Source organism: Tripterygium wilfordii, chromosome 13 (assembly GCF_013401445.1).
Source record: "Tripterygium wilfordii isolate XIE 37 chromosome 13, ASM1340144v1, whole genome shotgun sequence".
NCBI classification, from domain to species: domain Eukaryota; kingdom Viridiplantae; phylum Streptophyta; class Magnoliopsida; order Celastrales; family Celastraceae; genus Tripterygium; species Tripterygium wilfordii.
This window is the reverse complement of record NC_052244.1, coordinates 6,168,236-6,183,397: the sequence shown is the minus strand read 5'-3', so window position 1 is coordinate 6,183,397 and position 15,162 is coordinate 6,168,236. Positions and strand designations below refer to the sequence as shown.

General features: G+C 40.8%; 1 protein-coding gene across 1 annotated transcript; it reads left to right on the top strand.

The window, feature by feature from the left end:
* Nucleotides 1–2,094, top strand: LOC120012492. Its single transcript, XM_038863923.1, has 6 exons — nt 1–172; nt 257–544; nt 644–828; nt 919–1,197; nt 1,276–1,542; nt 1,933–2,094. Exons 1-6 carry the CDS (start codon nt 1–3, stop codon nt 2,092–2,094), a joined length of 1,353 nt encoding a protein of 450 aa, XP_038719851.1.
* Nucleotides 2,095–15,162: the final 13,068 nt, after the last annotated feature.

The following is a 15,162-nucleotide window of genomic DNA, read 5'->3' as shown; positions in this document are numbered from 1 at the left end:
ATGAACAAGAAGATTACAGCACTACAAGGAATGTCCCCAATGGAGGGAGTGTGGGACAGTATGTTGACCCCATTAGCTCCCGAAATACTTGAAGCTGAAATGCCACATCACCTGGTTGTTCCAAAACTGGAGAAGTATGAAGGGTTTACTGACCCCTGTGACCATATCCAGGGTTTCAAATCAATGATGGAGTGTCGGGGGGCAAATGCCCTCATAATGTGTAAGATCTTCTTCCCATCAACCCTTTTCGGGCCAGCAAGAACATGGTTCAATCAATTACCAAGACATAGTATAACTAGTTTTGGGGACTTGTCCGAGAAACTTGCGCTTCACTTCTCCGCTGCACGTAGGACAGCGAAGACTAGTTTAGACTTGATGAATCTCGACCATGAGCCAGGAGAATCACTTCGATCATTTCTTGCTAGGTTCAACAGAGCATGCTTGGAGATCCCATATGTCCAGGTAGAAGTAGCTATTTCGGCCCTAGTAAGGATGGTAAGGGATGAAGTATATGTAAGTTCATTGACGAAGAAGCGCCCGAAGAGCATGGGAGAGCTTTACGCTAGGGGGGATAAGTTCATGCAGTCGGAGGACATGATGAAAATTTCCCAGTTCTCTTCTTCCTCGGCCCCTGCCAAAAAAGGCTCGAGCGCCTTGGGAAAGACTAAGAAAGACTTACCCCCTCCAAACAAGAAGCAAGGAAGAGTAGAAGGAAAAAGTGATAAGAGGAAGGATGATCAATCCAACAGGAAGACTGACCAGGGTCCAATCCCACGGTATAGTTGCTACACTCCTCTTAATAGTTCATTACATAATATCCTTCTTGAAGTAAGCCACATGGATATATTGAAGTGGCCTAAGAAAATGAGGGCCCCGGCCGAAAAGCGTACTTCAGATAAGTATTGTCTGTTCCATAAGGATCATGGTCATGACACTGAAGAATGTAAGCATCTCAAGGATAAGATTGAAGGTTTTATTAGGAGAGGCTACCTAAAGCAGTTCACTTCAGATAAAGAAGAAAAGAGAAGAAGAGCCAATAGTGATGATAGGGATGACGACCGATGGAGACAAAGAAGAAGGGATAGGTCTCCTCGTCACCAAAGGGAAATTGTTGGAACAATTGGAGTAATTGTAGGAGGGTTAGCTACAGGAGGAGAAAGCTCCTCTGCAAGAAGGGCTTACGCTCGAATTAATGAAGTGAGTAAGGAAAGAAAAAAGCTGAGAAGGGATGAAGAAAAAAGTACTTTCTCAGAAAAAGATGCTGAAGATATCCAGGACCCACATGATGATGCCCTAGTAGTAGAAGCAGTCATTGCCAACTTCACGGTAAAAAAGGTCCTGGTGGACAATGGTAGTGCGGCAGATATCTTACTTTATCATGCCTTCAGAGAAATGAAGATCTCAGAAGATAAATTGAAGAGTTTTTCGGTTCCTCTATATGGATTCGCTGGGGAATCCATAATTCCCAAGGGAGTCATATCCTTACCAGTTACTCTGGGAACATACCCAAGAACGGTTATGCATATGATCGATCTTCTTGTGGTAGATGTTCAATCCCCCTACAACGCCATCATTGGCAGACCGTTGTTGCACAAGGTTCGGGCGGTGGTCTCTACATACCACCTCAAAATGAAGTTTCCAACTTCTAATGGGGTAGGGGAAGTGAGTGGGGATTAGAAGTTAGCTCGTATGATGTACTATACTGACTTGAAGGACAAAAAGAAGACCTCCATCTCAGTTGGAAGTCTAGATGTTCGGGAAGAATAGAAGATATTGAAGCCAACACCTGTTGAAACACTTCTTCCAATAACTGTGGAGAAAGGAACTGAAAAGAAGTTATTTCTAGGGTCTCTGTTAAATAAAAAGTTAGTTGAGGAGGTAACCAAGCTCCTCCTTTCTAATATTAAGAATTTCACATGGAGTGCGCAAAAGATGCCAGGAATTAGTAGGGAAGTTATCTCCCACAGTTTGAGCATCATACCGGGGACTAAACCGGTCAAGCAGAAGAAGCGCAACTTCGCTATAGAGAGACAAATTGCTATCAAGGAAGAAGTGGGGAAGTTACTTGAAGCTGGCTTCATCCGAGAAGTGTAGTACCCAGATTGGTTGGCCAATGTGGTCATGGTGAAGAAGGCGAATGGAAAGTGGCTTATGTGCATTGATTTCATAGACCTAAACAAAGCCTATCCCAAGGACTGCTATCCTCTTCCCAAGATTGATCAATTGGTGGATGCAACTTCGGGCCATGAACTCCTTAGCTTCTTGGATGCTTATTTAGGATACCACCAAATCAAGATGAACCCAAGGGATGAGGAGAGTACCTCATTCATAATCCAGAAGGGACATATTGCTATAAAGTTATGCCTTTCGAACTTAAGAATGCTGGTGCCACTTATCAGAGATTGATAAACCATGTCTTTGCTGATCAGATAGGAAAATCAGTAGAAGCATACATGGATGACATGGTCGTGAAGAGTAGAAGGGTGGAAGATCATCCTTCAGATCTTCAAAAAGTGTTTAACACTTTAGATAAGTTTCAAATGAAGCTGAACCCAGACAAATGTGCCTTTGGAGTAAGCTCTGGAAAATTCCTTGGCTTCCTTGTCACTAGTAGAGGAATCGAAGCGAACCTAGAGAAGGTAGAAGCCATACTTCAGATGGAGCCTCCAAAGTCTCCGAAAGAGGTTCAGAGATTAACAGGAAGAGCAGCAGCACTTGGGAGATTTCTTGCTAGGTCAGGTGATAAGTGTAGACCCTTCTTCCAGGCCTTAAAAAAGCCCAAGGAATTTCAATGGACTGAAGAGTGTCAGAAGGCGTTTAAGTGTTTGACGGAATACCTCGGAAATCCTCCTCTACTAACATGTCCAAAAGAAGGAGAGGTATTGTACTTGTACCTTGCTACGACAGATAATGCAGTAAGTGCAGTCCTTATCTGGGAAGAAGATAAAATACAGAAACCAGTATATTATGTCAGTAAGGTCATGATAGATGCTGAGACTCGTTATACTGAAGCAGAGAAGTTTGCTTTAGCCTTGGTTACTACTGCTCGAAAGTTAAGGCCCTACTTCCAAGCCCATACTATAGTAGCTCTTACTGATCAATCATTGAAGAACATACTTCAGAAACCGGATATATTAGGAAGATTAATAAAGTGGTCCATTGAGTTGAGTGAGTTCGATATTCAATACAAACCAAGACGGGCGATTAAGGCTCAAGCCTTAGCAGATTTTGTTGTTGAATGTCTTCGGCCAACCTTAGCAACACCGACCGAAGAAGACTTCCCTCAGTGGAATCTTTTCATTGATGGTTCTTCTAATCAAGAGGGTAGCATAGATGGAGTACTCCTCTTCGGTGTGGGGGGCATATGTATTGAGCATGCTCTTCATTTTCACTTCAAAGCGTCAAATAATGAAGCAGAGTATGAAGCAGTACTAGCTGGATTGAGATTGGCTGTCGAACTTGAAGTCAAATATTTAATGATCAACAGTGACTCTCAGCTAGTAACTGAACAGATGAAGGGTGACTATAAGGCGAAAGGCCCAAACATGGTTAAGTACTTAGCTGCGATAAAGAAATTACTGGCTAAGATTCCCAAAGTAGAAATCAATCGAATACCCAGGGAAGAAAATGCAAAAGCAGATGTCCTTGCTCGATTAGTTTCATCCTGTTCAGCCAAAGGGCCTACTTCAGTCAGAATTGAAGTACTTCCTCAACCAAGTATTTTGGCTGAACTAGAAGTTGCTCAGGTTGAAGCTGAACCAAGCTGGAAGGACCGGATCAAAGAATTCCTATTTGAAGGAAAACTTCCAGAAGATAGGAATGAAGCAAAAAGTCTCCGGAAAAGGGCAGCAAGATATACTTTGATCGACAGAGATTTATACCGAAGGTCCTTCACACTTCCATACTTACGATGTTTGGCACCTAGAGAAGCTGATTATGCCCTAAGGGAAGTGCATGAAGGAATTTATGGAAGTCACATATGAGGAAGAACATTGAGTTATTAAGTGCTACATTGTGGATATTACTGGCCTACGATGGTATCAGATGCCAAAAAACTTGTTCAAAAATGTGATAAGTGTCAAAGGCATTCCAACGTACCCCATCTTCCTCCTAGTCAGATGGTGCCCGTTCAGAGTCCTTGTCCATTTGCTCAGTGGGGTATGGATCTTCTTGGTCCATTCCCTCCAGCATCGGGTCAAAGGGCATATTTGATAGTAGCCGTGGACTACTTCACTAAGTGGGTAGAAGTGGAACCACTTGCAACTATTTCTGAGAATAAGGTAATAGACTTCATCTGGAGAACCATTGTCTGTAGATATGGGATACCAAGGGCCCTTATTGTGGATAACGACAAACAATTTGTCGAAAGAAAGATGAAGAAGCTATGTGAAGACTTGGGGGTCGATCTCAGAGTCACTTCGGTCAGCCACCCACAAGCTAATGGGCAAGTCGAAGTGACAAACCGAGTGATCCTCCAAGGTTTAAAGACAAGGCTAGATACTGCCACAGGAAGATGGGTGGAAGAACTACCGAGTGTGTTATGGTCCTACCGAACCACAGAACGAACTTCTATTGAAGAAACACCCTTCTCTCTGGCATTTGGCTCCGAAGCCGTGATTCCTGCAGAAATTGGAATCCCAACTACAAGGATCATAAACTTCAATAACCAGGAGAATAATGAAGCACTTCTGAATAATTTAGACCTGGTAGAGGAAGTTAGAGAAGAGGCTCGAATCAGAACTGCTGCGTACAAGCGGAGGATGGCCCGGTATTACAACCGAAGGGTCAAAGAAAGAAAGTTCACCCCAGGGGACCTTGTCTTAAGAAAGAAGGAGGCCGCAGGAAAGCACCCAGGAAAGTTAGGAGAGACGTGGGATGGACCTTACAAAGTAATTGAAGCATTCAAGGAAGGAACGTACAATATTGAAGACCCAGAAAACCCTGGGAAGAAGATGCGTCCTTGGAATGCTGATAACTTACGTAGATATTTTATTTAGTTGAACAATAATTTTTTAAAGAGTTGTTATATTTTATTTTTATTATCTTAATAAAACAACAGTTCAGAAGTTATATAAATCTTCAAAATTAGATCCTTCGGTCCAAACAGGCCTCTTCGGCCCAAAAGCTTAGAAAAATTTCTAAGTCTCCAAATTAGGCCACTTTGGCCCTTAGACCCTTCGGTCCAATAAGGCCACTTCGGCCCAAAAGCTTAGAAAAATTTCTAAGTCTCCAAATTAGGCCACTTCGGCCCTTAGACCCTTCAGTCCAATAAGGCCACTTCGGCCCAAATACTTAGAAAAATTTCTAAGTCTCCAAATTAGGCCACTTCGGCCCTTAGACCCTTCGGTCCAATAAGGCCACTTCGGCCCAAATACTTAGAAAAATTTCTAAGTCTCCAAATTAGACCACTTCGGCCCTTGGACCCTTCGGCCCAATAAGGCCACTTCGGCCCAAAAGCTTAGAAAAATTTCTAAGTCTCCAAATTAGGCCACTTCGGCCCTTAGACCCTTTGGTCCAAACAGGCCACTTCGGCCCAAAAACTTAGAAAAATTTCTAAGTCTCCAAATTAGGCAACTCCGGCCCTTAGCCCCTTCGGTCCAAAGAGGCCACTTCGACCCAAATACTTAGAAAAATTTCTAAGTCTCAAAATTAGGCCACTTCGGCCCTTAGACCCTTCGGTCCAATCAGGCCCCTTCTGCCCAAAGGTTAGAAAAATTTTCAAAGTCTCAAAATTCGGAAAATCTCTAAGTCTACCAAAAAAAAAAAAAACTAGCTCGGCCAAGATGGGTACTTCGGCCAATAAGGTTTCTTTGGCATTAAAGTACGCTTCAATCACAAATTAATTCAGAATTAAAAGATCAACAAAATATGGAAATATCATTCTGAAATATTGCAAATTTGTTCATACATTGTTCAAGAAGAAAAAACTAAACTAAACAAGTTCGGCCGGAGGGTTCAGCTCAATCTCTGGCATCTCTTGTTGGTTAGCTTCTGGCTGGACAAGTTCAGAAGGTTCTGGAGGAGGAGCTTCTTCTGGAGTGAAGGGTCAAACTCCACCTTGCTCAGTCAATCGGATGGATGAACTACCTAAAGTATGGATGGCATGAGGAGGATCTTCATCTGATGTAACTATAGTAAGGTCAACAGTTGAAGGAGGTTCATCCTCGTCCTCGAAATCTGCTTCGGAATTCTTCTCATCTTCAGCCTGACGCCTTACTTCATCTTCAGCTCTAGCAAGTTCGGCGTATATTTCTTCCTTTGATTCCTCCAGTCCATCCTTCCCAACTAGAACAGGGCAAAGTTTGTCAAGAACACTTGGATCCTGCCCAACATCAATCAAAGCCTTCCTTGACATCTTGAAGGCACCACGACCACAGAAGTAGCCTTCTTGACGAAGAGTCAATTTGAACTCCTCTGAAGCTTTGAATTCCTGAACCCCCAAGGCCTTGCCTTCGACAATCACCTTCAGTCGCTCAACTTCAGCAGCTTGTGAAAGCCTAGTGACCTCAGCTTTCAGCCTCGATTTCTCTTACGGTACTTCAGCTCCTTGGCATTAGCAGCATTTAGAGCTTCGGTCCTCTCAGTTAGTTCGGCCCGAAATGTCTCTAGCTCAGCTTCAACCTTCGCCTTGGCCAAGGCAGCTGCTTCGACCCACTCAATGGCCGTTGTTTCATAGTGAGCCATGTTTGCAATGCCTCCAGGCAATGTGGCAAGAACAGAAATAACCTACATAGGCATGAAGATGGACTTCATTACTTTAGGACCAATTTCATCCGTAAAAATAGCAAAGTTAAAAAGTCAGAACCGAAGTTAAGTGGAATTATTATACCTTCATAGCAGCAACGTTCAGCTCTGACACTTTGTCTGATAAAGCAAGAGATTTGTATCTGCTGAAGTCAGCAGGAGTTGGTGCCTTCGCAACCATCCTACCCCGCAATAGTTGGGTTATTGGCTAAGTCACTCACTAGAACATCCCAGTTTGGTGTATGAATAGTGGGGTCCTCGATATCCATCCTTCAGGGTGGTTGGGTCACTGGAAGAGGGATGTTGGCGAAATCTGGGGTTCGGGAAGGGTTTGAGCTCAGTTGTGTTACCCTAACCGAAGTACGGACGTTAGTAGGGGCATTGAGCACGTTTGCTGCGACCGAAGTCTCTCCCGTTGTATTCTTCCTGGAACGCTTCAGGTTCGGCGTCCTCCTGTTTCCCTTACCAATGCCGTGCTTCTTGCCCTTAGAAGCCCCAGCGTTGAACATATTGACATAATCCTCCATGCTTGCCATATCTGTAAAAAATGATGACCAAACTTATTAGTAAAGATGCAATGTAGACGAGCAAATTTTTCTAAGTCTAAAAAGACCAACCAAAGCACACCTCTCTGTAGAATAACCGAAAAATAGGCGTAAGCCGAGTCAACTCCACTAAATGATAGAGGGACCGAAGGATTGGGAGGAAGGTAAGACTTCAATCGATCTGGCAAGTCTCTATCAGTCTCAAGCCTAAGTTCAAGGGGATTATTGAACTGGAAAACATGAGGAATACCAAAGGTTGTTCGGAAAGGAAGGTTCTCTCCGGGATGAAGAGGGGCCTTCATGAAGAAGTAACCCTTCTTCCAATCCTTAATGGAAGCTTGGTAGTGAGGGGCTTCAATTGGAGGCCGAAACTGAAAGTAGTACAGCCCCGCCTCTCTACCGTGACGACTTAGTCTAAGAACGTGTTGAATGATGAAAGAATTAAAGGATACTTTGTATTTGGCACAAAGATTGATAACGGTATTAAGGAATAACCAAGAGTTCAGGGTCAGAAGGATTGGACAAATACCAAAGATACGGAAGAAGCTGGTCAGTGTAGGTGGATACGGAATCCTAGCACCGTATTTCAAGGAGTGTAAAGAGACGGCGAACTCCCCTTCTCTGGGATGAAGGGGGTGTTCGTCTGGAAGGATACTACAGCATGGCCAGGGGATATCGTACTCTCTCCTAATGTTGGACACCCCATGATCATCCAATCCCAAACCAGATAGACAGGTCAGTTCGGAATCAACCTCGTCTCCCCCCTCTTGTTGATTGGGAGGAATCTCGTTTGAAGCAGCAACTTCTGGGTGAGCCAACTGAAGTACCGAGGCCTCAGTAAGACCAGTCTGAGGTGAATCAATAATGTTCACCTTAGAGTCGGATGCAGTCCGCTCACTCGAAGTGGAAGAAGAAGATGTAGCCCCCGAAGAGGAGGACGAGGTGGAGGAACTTAAAGACATCATTTTAAAATGAGAAGGAGGAAGGGACTGACCTGATGGAAGTTGAGGGAATTGGAAAAGAGAATGTTCGGTTGAATGAAGAGAGGCTTCAGTTGGTCGGTCAGATGGAAGACTCTTTAGCAGTAAAAAGGATGAGTAAAAATCAAAGAGAACAACAGATCTCGTATTTATATAAGGTGAAGGATCCGATCTAATGGACACAAGTTTGTGACGCACCATATCCTTCGATCTCAACCGTAAAAATGAACCAATGCATTGTTACACTCATACCCAGTTCATCATTAAGGTGCCTCGATAAGAGTGTGGGGGGCAACTGATATTCCTAAAATAACCCTCATAATAGGAGAAGGCCACGTGGCGGAAGGAGGCCAGCAAGGCCATGGATGATGAAGAACCGAAGGGTGTACTTAGGTTCTTAACCGAAGTATGCACCTCGATACAACAGGGAATAAGGCACTTCGGCTCAACCGAAGTGCCCATCTCGGTGCATAATGAAGGGGCTACTTCGGTAAACAAGGTTCAGCTACAGAAGAGTCCTACTCCCCTTTGGAGAGGGATACAGATGGAATTTACCATCCGAAAAACCCTCTGGAAAACCAATGAGAGAGAGTCTAACTCCTACTACAACTCAAACACTTCAAACTCATATAAAAAGGGAACCTCTGCCCTTAGGTAAGCCATCTAACTCCTACACTCAAAAATACTTACTGAGCAAGAGGCAACGCTCGAAGCAACGAGTCATCCTCCCGATTTTAGTACTGTACTGACTTGAGCGTCGGAGAGGTCCCCCCGAGTACACCCTCGGGGCCCTACTGAAGCTTACGTTCGCTTGTTGTACAGGAAGGAAGGAAGAGATCATGTACCAACAAAGGAGAAGTCAGTTATTCCTACTCAGTTTGACTTGGCTGATTCGTCTAATAGGGTAGACCTGTTTTTGACATCATCAAAAGCATTCAAGAACATCACCGTAGTATTCAAACCAAAGCTAACATCATCAAAGCATTCAAACCAAAGCTAACATCACCAAAGCATTCAAGAACAACACCATAGTGAACGAGCAAGTCAACATCGGGCACACCATAAGCAGAGAACAAACTTCACCCAAAAACATATACCCCAAAAAATTCATTTAAATCGGTTTGCATATACCCAGAAACATATACCCATCAGAGCACATGTTAAGCGTGGAAACGATAAGCATAGATTATATACCCAAAAAATTGCCTATACGTATATCCAGAAAATTGCGAAGGTAAAATCAAGAGTAGGAGCTACCAATTGCAGAATGAAATCAAGATAATCAAAGAAAATGGAATCAGGACTGGAATCAGTACCTCCCCAGGAAATGAAACCCAATTTCGCTCTGTCTTTCCTTCAACGGCGGCTTCGTTGTGTGAGATCTCTCTGTTTTTGTCCTCCCCGAGCTCACTGCAGTTTCTTTGTGACTTTCTCTCTCGATGACTCTCTCTTTTGCTTTCTACTTTGATTTTTTCTGTGGTGTGACTGGCTCTCTCTCTCTATTTTCTCTGCTTCTCCTTTTGATCCCCTTTCTATTCTCCTCTCCTTTTCTCCATTCTTCTTTGTTTCTCATCATCTTTTCCCCATTGTGCCGCCCCTCTTTTCTTTGCTTTCTCAGTTCCTCTCTCCTTTCACACCCGATTTCTATCCTTTTTCTTTTTCTTGTTGTGCGGCCCCCCTCCATGGAAATGGTGTGGTTTAATGTTTTATATCTCTTTCAATTTTCTTTTCCCTTTTTACCCCTTAAGCCCTAGTTTTTTTCTCTTTAGAAACCCTAGGAAACTAACCCTTTGATATTTTCCATTCTTTTTGTAAAACCCTAAAAAGGTGCCACTTTTTAATTCTCTTAAACTTTAGATATTTTCTAGGGTTTTTATTTATGGATACTTATGTGCTCATGGGTCAAGGTATTAACTTTTTGTAGGCTTGTGGGTCCAAAAATGTGCTTTTTGAATTTTTGTGGGCTTCTGGGCTCAAGAACAGGCTTTTACATTTTTTTTTGTGCTTTTCTATTTTTCTATTTTTTATATTTTTTGGGTCGGACGGAAACCGGTTATTACAACAGTCATTAAAACATATGTGATATCCAACATTTGGATGCTCCCTAATATATCTTGGAGTTTCATGAAGCTTATTTCCCCTGGGTTTAATAATCTCCTTAGACATCTTCATCACAGCACGTAACACCTTATGGAAAAGGCAATTGATTGTCTCTCCTGAATGTTGAAAATGCTCTCCTATATCTTGGGTTGACTGAACATGTCCCATAATATAGACAAACATGGCAACCATCTCAATGATGTCAACTTTATAATCCATACTCATCCCTAAGAACCCCATATAAGCTCTTAAAAACATTGACAGAAATTTTAAATGATTCTTGACATCGCACTGAGTTACCGTTCAATACGTCAACAACCCAATCATATCCCTTTAAACCACAAGTCTGACTTGGAACACTGTCTCTACGAGAATAATTTTTCCTGGAACTTGTTGCAATATCATAGTGCAATGCTACCGAAAGGAATTGAAGCTGGAATGTGTCAATCATATCATCACCACTATCACTATTGTAATCCATATCTATTAAGTATTAGGAAAATGCTATTGATTAATCAATATATGCAAGCAATTTCATCCAAAACAACAATGCATTCAAAAATAAATACCAACCTCAACAATGTCATCCAGAACACTAATGCATTCATATAGAAAATATAAAATGTTCAATCCATGTTCAGATCAAGGATCCCAAATAGAAAATATAAAAGTTAAAATCCTAGGATAACAACCAACAAGATCCAGCATACCAAACTTTAATAAAAATAATAAAAACTAAACAATGACAAACTAGCCACTTACAGCAAATCCACAATTATTGTTGTAAGGCCTCTGGATGTATCCAAAGCGAGCATCATGTGGAAGAGCTAGAAACAAATTCCTATGGATAGATAAACAAACAACTTAACAACAAAATAGTAGATATTTGCATAAGACTCTTGGATATGCAGCTCACCTAATGCCTTCACACATTAATCAAAGGTATTCATAGCATCAAGCTCAACAATCATCTTTTCATAATACACATTCTTACTAGCAAAATATTCACGCTATTCAGGGCTAATGACATCTTCAGGAGTTTTAGTCTTCCTCTTACAGCTTTTGGAAGTGGAACTAGATGGCTCATTGATTGTGGTTGTTTTGACAGGAGAGGACCCTATTGAAAAATTATTAGGACCTTGGTCCAAATCAATTTAAATAGGTTGTGGAGTGTTGTTGTCATCATTATCAGCTATGGCTGGAGAGATGCACTCATCACTAGTGGCACTAGTGCCACCCCAAAGCCTATCCTATTCCTCACGCAATGGTAATCCAGTTGTTCAAAATTTTTTGAAGTTGATATGCTCTTGCATAATAGATCAATAAGTTAACAATTCATCAAAGCAGTGGATTATATCAACAATTTAGCAGGAATCAACACACCTTAATCTTGGCAGCCCACCAATCATTTGGCCTAGGCATTCCCTATCTCAGAATTGAAGCCCAAGCTAGTTTCTGTATTCATCAGCCTATTGAACAAATGCCAATTCTATTTCATGTTGATTTTCTAATTCTACATTGATGTGGAGAAGGGGAAGCAAACTTTGAGGGGAGTAGATGACCAAGTTACCTTCAAGGTCTTTGGAGCATTGAAACCAATATAGAATCCATAACCATGCTTCTGAGTGGACCACATTAACATGATCATTCCTGAAAATTTTGTGAAGAAGGCACCATGCAATCTAGTGAAAGCTTCTCTAGCCCAAGACATCAATGTTGAGCATGCAAGTTCCAAGGCTACTCCACAAGTTGGAATTGGGGTACAAATGTCCAAAGTTGGTGACTCAAGTGCCAAGATGAAGGCCAAGAAGAAGAAGGTGAAGAAGAAGAAGAGGAAGAGGAAGAGGAAGAGAGAGCCTATTTCCAATGATAATGAAGTGAAGACATGTGTTCATTATGTGGTGCCTAGGCCATCAAATGTAAATCCAAAGATGCCATCGCATGGAGTATTCACCACCACTCTCAAGAATCCGGGTTGAATCTTGAACAATAAATCAGGCTGAAGACTCTAAATCAAGTGCTTATGGGAGGCAACCCAGGTTGTAATGTTTTATCCTTATCTCTTATTTATTTTTGTTTTTATTTTTATTTTCACCCATTGCTACACTAAGGACATTGCATAATTCAAGTGTGGGGGTGGGAATTTAGGAATTTAGGTTTCTATTTGTTTGTTAAAAAAGTTGATTTCAATGCCTTATGTCATGTCATTCGTGAGTATTTTTGGATGAATTTTGTGATTTTTGATGCATTGATGATTCTTGCTATGGACATCTACCCAATTTAGTTTTTCTATCTTGAATTTTTTTATATTCATTATACTCCTTCCAAAATTGAACACTTGCATAGGATACTTGTTTGTGGGGTATGAGATAGGACTTGATTTTGGTCATTTGTGGTTGTTTGAGATCAATTTGATTCTGAGTAGCACTACTTGAGTAATAAAAAAATACAAAAAAAATTGAGAAAAGAAGAAAAAAAAAACATACGTGAATAATTGGTTTTTTTTTTCGTGAGTTTTATACTAAGTAACTGAGCCCCTTGCCTCAAAAAGCAATGAGTTTTGTGTAGAAAGGCAAGAAATTCATGTTCGAATACCCCGGTAACTAATTTTGCCTCGTTGTCTTAACACCTAATGCCCAAAGCCAACTAGATTGGGAGTCATTGGTCGAAAACTCGTTACATGAGTTATTTAGAAAGTTTAAGGGGCTAGGCATTGCACAAGTCACCTTGAAAAGAAAAAAAAAAGAATAAGATTGTAGTTATGAATGAAGTGGGAATAAATGCTTAGTGTGTTTGCTTTATGATTCTAATTGTTCCTGAAAGACTATGTTAGCTATGTTAAGTTCATATTGAAGCCAAACATACAAGTGCAATCCGTGATGCACATCACTTCATGACATAATCTATTAGCGTGGTGAATGAAATAAGATTCATGAAGGAATGCTCTTATTGGTTTTGAATGCCTTGATTCTTGGCTTGTTGGTGTGGATAGGATTGCAAGTAAGCATTTAGATTATAGTCTTATTAATGACATGATTTTTGGCATTGAAGTAACTAAGTGTTTGTGGGTATCGTTTTGGTAAACCCTCAGAAGACACAACTCCTCTGACTAGGGACACCTAGAGGTTTAAAAGCTTGTGACACATGCTAAGTGTGGGGGGTGTTTGATGTGCTGATTATATACATATATTTGTGCACCCATTATATTAGTTTTTGTCTCATTTTGAATTTGATTGAGGATTTATATTGCCTAATTAGCTTATAATTGCAATCTCAGGTAAAAATGCTTCAAATGGAGGAAAGAGAGCTTAAAAGAGTCAAATTCAACTCCAGAGGCAAATTTTGATCTATCGAAAATCATTCGCAGTCGATTAGACTAAAGTGCAAGACATTTTTTGGAGACAGAAGTAAATCCTGATCGATATGACTTTATTACTGATCAATCGGACACTATTAATAGGATGCGTAGATTTCATAAAAAGTCCCCAAATCCAACTAAGTTCGATCCAAAATGACCCCAACTTGTTAGATAAACAACAAAATGGTTTAAAGGGGTATAAAATGATGTTAGATGGCCTTTTATTGTATCTTTTGGAGCTAGGGTTCTATCTCTACCTTAGGGGCAGCCATTGGAGCTTGGAGAAAAAGAGGGATATTAGGGGAGTTTCTTCTATTTCTCTTCTATCCTTACAATTATGGCTTGCTTTCATTGTATTGATATGTATTTGAACTCTATGAGTGGCTAGATACTTTTGTTAGGGTCCTAATGTAACCTAACTTTGATGATTCAATAAACTTAGCTTTGATTTCACTTGATTTCTATCTTTTATTGATTGTCTACAGGTATGCTTAATGCTTTTGGGTGTTTGACCATCATCCAATTGATTTGTTGCCTAGGTTGAGACCAGAAGGAGATATATAGGATTTGCTTTTCACCATAGACATCATAGATTGCATGAACCATAAGAATATAGAGGATGGTCTATGCAATTGCTACGCAGTAAATCCATAGATCCTAATGGGTCTTTGTTTCTTCAACCCGAATGTTAGGAATAACAGGGGTTAAGGATATAGACACTTATAGTGTAAGCAGGAATGAAATGGAGCATCGGAGAGGACAGAGAGGCCGGTTGTCAACAAGAGGTAGTAATTAGGGGATTAAAGAGTCAAGAGAGTTGAATTGAATAAGGGAAGATGAAATTAGGTATCCTAGTACTTTTAATACTTGATTTAGTTACTTGGGTTTTGTTGGATTGCTTTGCTTTAATTACATTTTTTAATTACTTATTACCTTAATTGTTAATCAAACCACAAACTTGATTCTTCAAATAGCGTAGGACTTAATTATAATCGGTACTTGATTGAATTGTCAAAATATCTTGGTGGGACAATACTCCACGTAGTCTTTATTACTTGTGCGACTTGTGCACTTGCAAGTATCACGCAACATCTACCCATGAAGAGATGTAGAACCTACCCACACCACACAACACAACGATAACCATTTAAAATTAGTTGGGACCACGGTTCTTGAACTTTTTGAAAAGAAAAAGAAAAAGAAAGTTTGCCCTGGTGGTTAACTAGTAACATGTATCATCAAAACGACTACATAATTGTCATATGTTTATATTTTATGATATTACGGTTAAGACTGCTCTATCAAAGTGATTTGGCTAATTAAGCTAATGATTAAGCGGCATAGCACAGGAGTATATATTAATAAAATGTATAAGACACGTACAACACCACACTATAAAAATCATACAATATTGAGTATATATATGTATCTATAT